The sequence below is a fragment of the Dryas octopetala genome, chromosome 8, assembly GCF_963921425.1.
Source record: "Dryas octopetala chromosome 8, drDryOcto1.1, whole genome shotgun sequence".
Lineage (NCBI taxonomy): Eukaryota > Viridiplantae > Streptophyta > Magnoliopsida > Rosales > Rosaceae > Dryas > Dryas octopetala.
Genome location: NC_141373.1, coordinates 20,712,071 through 20,719,418, shown reverse-complemented (window position 1 = coordinate 20,719,418; position 7,348 = coordinate 20,712,071). Strand labels below are relative to the sequence as shown.

The window sequence follows — 7,348 nt, the reverse complement described above, 5'->3', positions numbered from 1 at the left end:
TAATCTTGCTTCCTAGGAACAAAACTGGTAGAAGCTCTTATTCAATAAAACAAAACTACATAATAATAATCATATATATGTTAATCACTTGATGGAGGGCCTGGAGGCACATCATTCCAAGGATAGCACATGTCCACCTCATGAGGGTTGCCTTCTATTAATCTGCATGCACCATTCTTTATTATGATCCAACTACACTCCTTTTTGCATTGACTTCTGTCTCTCAGTTGTATGTATATATCAAACCAATGAGATTCACCTTGCCAATCAAATTTGCAAAAAAACTGTGTAGAATTCCAAAAATTTGGTCGAAACTTAAACTCATTAGTCTCATTAAAATGCAGTACATGAACACCAAGATCATCGTCCTTTGATTTGCAGTGAAGGGTAAGGTCGAAAACTGGATCTTCCAAACGATTAGTGATCTTGAGATGGGTTATGGGGTTGACAATCTCTGCATAACATGTAGTTCTTAACATCACAAGAAATGTTAAGCACAACACTTTTCTAATAGGCAAAGCCATTCTTGTGTATACCCCTAGTGGTTGAATAGGAGATAAAACAAGTAGAGGATCTGAACCTCTTTTATACATAAAACCAAAAATTCAAATTGTCTACTCATTTATTGTATATAGAAAGAGGATAATTTTCCTTTTTCTCTGTTTTCCTCCTTTCCTAAAAAAAATTCTTAAACATTTTTTCTCTATCATTGAATTATGTTTAAATTATTACCAAAAAAAAAATTATGTTTAAATTAGATTAAACGAATGAGGTTTCACTTCTTTCCTACAAACACAAATCTTAGTCATTTTCTCTGTCTTTAGGTCTCACTCGTTTCCTACTCAGAAAATCAGTTTGGCAAAAAAAAAAAAACAGAAAATCACTAAAACAAAAAATTAAAACACAAATCACAGTCTCATCTCACTCTCGATTCAAAACCCGCCCTCGCCCTCTCAGTCTCTCACTGAATCCTCGTCCTCTCGCCACCCTCGATCTCACCATCCTCTCACCGCAAACTCAGAAACCCATCCCAGAAACTCAGAAAGTTCAGACTCTCTCTCGCCGTCCTCGCCCTCTCGCTGAATCCTCACCCTCTCGCCACCCTTTTCGCCATCCTCTCACCAAAAACGCAGAAAACTCAGAAACCCATCCTAGCACGTCCATTGCCCATCATCCCAGAAAACTCAGACCCTCTCTCACTGAGTTTCGAAACCTAGAAACCCAGAAAACTTACTCAGACTCTCTTTCTCACCGAGTTTCGATCTCCCAGAAACCATAGACTCTGTCTCTCTCTCTCACCCAGGTTAGGGCTTCAATTTGTTTACATTTGATTTTGTAGTTTTATTCATATATATATATATGTCAAACTCTTTCTCTCTTTCATGAACTTTATATTTGGATTTTGGACTAATTTACGCAGGCTCATATACAGGCACTTGCAGCAATTTAACCTGAAGCCAAGACACGTTGAAGTTTGGTTTCAGAACAGAAGCAATGTAAGATTTCGATATATCATATATGCAGATATGCTTATATTTGTTTTTGGGATTTAAAAAACAAATAATAAAGAAATTACCTACATAAGCCTGTTAGAAAGCTAATTGTTTCTAAACGAATTTAGTAAACTAAGTTGTGAGTTTGGTTGCTTAATTTTATGGATTTGATTTCTGGCAGGTTGATACATGGTTGCTAACTTGTGAGTAATTTAGTAAATTACATTGTTATTGCTTGCTATACCTGGTTGCTGCCTGTTATTGTTAAGATTTTGTTTTAAATAGACTCATCATTACTTTTATTTTATGTTACAACTTCTAATATAAATATGTTTTATATGCAGATGTCCTTAAAGATTTGCAAGCTTTAGCCGTAGGAGGTGATTCTTCGTCTATTACATGAAGGTTGGTTGAGTTTCTTTATATAAATTAGATCTTCATTTGGGATTTTTTTTCTTTTTGATCATCTCTCTGCCTTTCTCTTTGTTTTTGCTCCAAAGGTTGGTTGTGTTTATAATTTGTTTGTTTGGAGTTTGTTTTTATTTTTTTCTTGCATGTGGTCAGTTATATTTCTACTGTCATAACAAGATGTCTAGTTATTTAACTCTTGAGTTTTGGGTAGCCAACTCGAGAGTTAAAACCTAAAATCTAACTCAAGAATGGGAGCTCAAATGGGAGTTAAAACTGAATAATGGGTCTCAATTGATAATTTATACCTAAAGTATTAAGAATAAGATCAAAAGGTGATGTGAAAAAAAGCTATAAAATATATGCAACAGACATCCTGCAGAGTCAAAGACTGTTAAACTAAGTACCATCATATATACAGAAGACCTAAAATTGATTATGCTGGCTGCCTTCACCTATATATATATTTTGGTGCTACTGATTCTCATATTAATTCATTAATTAACTTCATAGTCTGAATTCTCCTGTGTCACAGGAAGGCACTTGAGGTTGATTGGAGAAAATGGCAAGAATTTGTTGGCCATACTTTGATCCTGAGTATGAGAACCTTAGCACAAGGATCAATCCCCCAAGGTTTTTCTGTCTCTCTATCAACTATTTAATCACAATTCTAGTTGTTTTTTCACAGTTTCAGTGAGCTAGTGGTCGCATTGCCATCATTTTAGTGGGAATGACAGTGTTAATTGATCAGTATGTGTTGAGAATAACATATCTTATGTCGGCTTTGCATTTTAAACATTGGCCTTTCCACCCATTACCCTTTGATTTTGTGTTGGATTGATGTTCTAATTTGATAACATGGTATTAGAGAAAACAATTCATCTATGTGTAAAATTGATCCATTACCCTTTCATTGTACGCGGGTTTTGCAAGGATAAATTCTACTCATGCGTTTAAAATGGTATCAGAATAGGTGTACCACAGGGATGGATTAAGTTTGTATCTCTATCCTTGCATGGGGGAGTGTTAACAAAGTCCACATCGCATGGATATCTTCAGAATATATAGTATATAAGCACATGTTACCTTTGTAAGCCGGTTTTGCAAGGATAAGTTATATCCATGTGTTTAACAGCTGAGACTAACTAGCATTTGTGCATATATATATATATATATCATCATGAACTAGCTCTTCTAATAATTTCCTATCTCTATATGAATTGTGTTTGCAGGGTCTCCGTAGACAACTCTAGCTGCAGTGACTGCACTCTAGTCAAGGTGATTTTTCCTTATAATCATAAGAAATATGCTTTCTGTTGACACCATGTCCTTGCAATGACTCATGGCATGGTACCATGAATTCCTTTTCTGGTTTTCACACAATACGTACTTAGCTAGAAGCATTTTATACAAGCCACTAGCTATGTGCCTGCAATGTATGAAAAATTGCTTTCTCTAAAGCCTTGCTTCCAATTGATAGGTTGTTATCAAATGCAATTTAGAGGCAAACTTAACTCTGAACCAAAACATGTCTTCAAATTTGCTTCATTTTTATCTTTCATTCATTGCACATATATTCTAGCCATCGTGTTGAAGTTAGTGTGGGGGGTATGAAATGTATGTGTAGGTCGATAGTGTCAACAAACCGGGAATTCTGCTTGAAGTTGTGCAAATCTTGACAGACCTTGACCTCATAATCACCAAAGCCTATATCTCCTCTGATGGCGGATGGTTCATGGACGGTATGTGGATTTTTGGGTTAATCTTTCCATGATTCTTAGTCTATTTGGATGGTTTATCCACTGTAGGATAGTCCTAGTCCTGCTGACTACAGAGTCTGATTTTACATTTTTTTAGACAGTCTCCTCTTTGGCAAGAATGTAATATCTATGTCAAATCTACAGTTCTTGATTTAAACTCTTGAACACATTAGAATTTGATTATCCACCCATGCATGTCAAAGTCTTGCAGCCTAGATTGGCTGCACACAAAAGGTGATAGAGAAATCTGTAGGTAAAGGAACTACGAGCAAATCTTATGTGAAATGATAATGCATTTGGCCTTCTCATAGTCAGAATATCAGATTCCCTGAAGTTTATCTGGACTGTCTATGTAGGAACTTAGATAAGTCCTGTGCATGGGAACTTTCTGTTCTTTTTTTTAAAATATATATTACAACTAGTCATTGTGGGGAATAAGTTTGTAATAATAAGAGGGCCTGCACCAAATCTCTCTCTCTCTCTCTCTCACACACACACACACACACAATGTGAATCAAATTAATATATGACATTTTCTGTATTCTTTGATAAACAGTATTTCACGTTACTGATCAACAAGGAAAAAAGATTACAGACAGCAAAACCATTGACTACATAGACAAGGTAAGCCCCTAGGTGTTCTTCTATTGCCACATGATTTTCTTTGCTTTTATATAAAAGTCAAAACAGGACATTCAATTCAATTCAATTGGTAGAACAAAATTGACCCATATAAGTGGCACTGGCACCATTACTTAAAATTGACAGCCGTCACCTGTATCTGTAAATGTCCCTTCATGCAAAATTGGATTTAATAATTTACTTTACTAGCAAAATGCAGCTTGAAAATTTATCCAAGCCTGACTATTAATTGTCCCAAGAAGCCTGTTAAAGGGGTTGTTTCATGTGATCATATTAAGATTTAACAGCAATGTTGTCTATGATTTGTGGCATATGCATAGGCTTTAGGACCGAAGAGCCATATCAAAGATGTAGTGAAGACTTGGCCAGGAAAACAGGTGGGAGTGCACTCCGTAGGTGATCACACAGCCATTGAGCTCATTGGCAGAGACCGGCCAGGTCTCTTATCTGAGATTTCTGCTGTCCTTGCCAACCTTCACTTCAATGTAGTTGCTGCAGAAGTTTGGACACATAATAGAAGAATAGCCTGCGTTGTGTATGTGAATGATGATACTACGTGCCAGCCTGTGGACGATCCAGTCAGATTATCTATTATGGAAGAGCAGCTCAAAAACATCCTAAGAGGGTGTGAGGATGATGAGAAAGTGGGTTGCACCAGTTTCTCTATGGGGTTCACTCATGTTGATAGGCGACTCCACCAAATGTTGTTTGCAGATAGGGATTATGAGGGCGGTGGTGGACTAGCAAATGAGGTTGATTATCCGGTCTGCTTCCAACCAAAGATCACCATCGAGCGTTGTGAAGAAAAGGGATACTCCGTGGTTAGTGTCAGCTGCAAAGATCGGGCAAAGCTCATGTTTGACATTGTGTGCACTCTCACGGATATGCAATACGTTGTTTTCCATGCCACCATCTCATCTGATGGCCCATACGCATCACAGGTACATGCATCTCATGCTCATTTGATGGCCAATTTGCAGCTTCTCCAATTTAAATTTCTCCTGCAAATCATTTTAAGTGATTGCTTTTCTATTTCCTTGAAATTCTTTCTCCAGATTACAAAAGGAAAATAACCTATCATAGATTTTGAAGGGCTTCAAATTCCATAATATGCTAATTAAGACCTGAATGTATATATAATATATTTGCATGGATAATGCAGAAGCTCATAACTTTTACTATAATGTGCCAGAAAGTGATACCCTGATGATCAATGAAGTCTGTTCACCAATGTAATCTGGTATCTAATAAATTTCTTGACTGAACTATGTATGCTAAGTATCTAGTTAATTAATTTTCTGTTTGAAGCAGTAGTTATGGTTTCTTTCAAAAGATATGAGATACAGAAACCATTATTCCATTTAATTCAGATGTCTTGAAACCCCTTGAAGATTTGATTAAACTAACTGATCAATGATGCATATAATTAATTGAAGGAGTATTTTATTCGTCACATGGATGGTTGCACCCTTGATACTGAAGGAGAGAAGGAAAGGGTCATCAAATGTATTGATGCTGCAATTCGAAGAAGAGTAAGCGAGGTTAGTGAAAAGTCTATCCAACAGGAAATGCTCATTTTAATTAGCATTATTAATAGGATAATCACAATTTACAAATAATAATATGTTTTCCAGTCCCTAACAGAATGGAAAAATAAATAGCAGTTATATGAACAGCTCAATGATGACTTAGTAGTTACACTTTTATTTTACTAAAATGTCACTGAGCATGGCAGAATAATAGATCTTCATGCATCTAGCTAGTTGTATTTTTTTGGGGGGCTGAAGCTGGTTGTATGCATTCCATGCAATAATAGCACACAGGAGATGAAATGCCTAAATTCCTCTTAAATTGTTTCTTGCCAATTAAAGTGTCCTCTTAAAAGTATGGATCTTCTGCTTTTAATTCAATATAAACAATATTCCTATTGGAATTCTGCAATAAAAGGTCTGTGAATGTGATTGCAACAGAAGAGCTACCATTTTCTATTTCAAAGTTGAAAGCAATGATATATCTTTCATAAGCAAACGTACCACATTGTGCTATTGACTTGCCTCCATTTAATGTTAATTTATATTTGTAAAGTTTCTTTGATACTGAATACAAGAAGAACATGCTTTGTTGATCCATGAAATTCAGGGTCTAAGGCTAGAGCTGTGTGCAAAGGATAGAGTAGGGTTGCTATCAGAAGTAACAAGGATCCTGAGGGAGAATGGGTTGTCAGTAACAAGAGCAGGTGTCACAACTATTGGGGAGCAAGCAATGAATGTGTTTTATGTTAGAGATTCTTCAGGGAACTCAGTGGACATAAACACAATAGAAGCACTTCGCAAAGAAATTGGACAAACAATGATGTTCAATGTGAACAAAGTCCCAACAAGTTCTAAGGCACCTGAGACTAGTGGATGGGCCAAGACAAACTTCTTCCTTGGGAACTTGTTAGAGAAGTTCTTGGCTTAACAAGGTGTGCATATATGAATCTAGCTACAAGACACATTGAGAATGTACAGAATAATAAACATGTTCAGGAAATTATCTGGACAGAGTTTCTGCAATTGTATACTATGTATGCTTGTAACCTGTAACTTTAATTTGGACTTTGCACAACACCTCTCTTTTTACTTATATTTTTTGCTTTTGATTGTTCGCTTGATCATTATTAAGCTTACACTTTCTATGAGGTAGGAAACCGATTACTTTTACTTGAACCTTAGGTCGGATTTTAGATTCTTCGATTGCAAGCATTGGAAGGATCCTCCCCTTAGGCTCTTGGGATTTGCAACACAAAATTTAGTGAAATATTAATTGCCGGCCAGGCGGCCACACCATTCTCTTCTCGCTAAAGATTGGACTTTGCACAACACCTTACTCTTTTTCCTTACTACTTTCACATAATTTCATTCTGGGAAAAGTCACCGAACAAACCAATTAACAGAGAAGGAAACTAAATATTATAGATTCTTCTATATAATGCTTAATGTGGCAACAAACCACTATATATTTCCATACATAATTTACTGTGTTAAATTTCTATCTAAAAATTTA

General features: G+C 36.1%; 1 protein-coding gene across 4 annotated transcripts; it reads left to right on the top strand.

The window, feature by feature from the left end:
• Positions 1-882: 882 nt before the first annotated feature.
• ACR3 (ACT domain repeat 3) lies at positions 883-6,910 on the top strand. Of its 4 annotated transcripts, XM_086254011.1 has the most exons (11): positions 883-1,303; positions 1,433-1,496; positions 1,675-1,696; positions 1,838-1,898; positions 2,437-2,534; positions 3,134-3,179; positions 3,529-3,643; positions 4,218-4,285; positions 4,624-5,244; positions 5,740-5,844; positions 6,443-6,910. In XM_086254011.1, exons 5-11 carry the CDS (start codon positions 2,464-2,466, stop codon positions 6,761-6,763), a joined length of 1,347 nt encoding a protein of 448 aa, XP_086110137.1. In that variant the 5' UTR covers positions 883-1,303; positions 1,433-1,496; positions 1,675-1,696; positions 1,838-1,898; positions 2,437-2,463; the 3' UTR covers positions 6,764-6,910. The 4 variants fall into 4 exon arrangements, with proteins under 4 accessions (XP_086110137.1, XP_086110135.1, XP_086110134.1 ...); XM_086254009.1 differs by lacking the exon at positions 1,675-1,696; XM_086254008.1 differs by lacking the exon at positions 1,675-1,696 and having other exon boundaries at positions 1,421-1,496.
• Positions 6,911-7,348: the final 438 nt, after the last annotated feature.

Excerpts from the sequence above, each read along its gene's own strand:
- ACR3 (XM_086254009.1), top strand. The coding sequence starts at position 2,464 with ATGGCAAGAATTTGTTGGCCATACTTTGATCCTGAGTATGAGAACCTT. Across the intron at positions 4,286-4,623 it reads CCATTGACTACATAGACAAG|GCTTTAGGACCGAAGAGCCA; the intron begins GTAAGCCCCTAG and ends GCATATGCATAG. Across the intron at positions 5,845-6,442 it reads TTCGAAGAAGAGTAAGCGAG|GGTCTAAGGCTAGAGCTGTG; the intron begins GTTAGTGAAAAG and ends CATGAAATTCAG.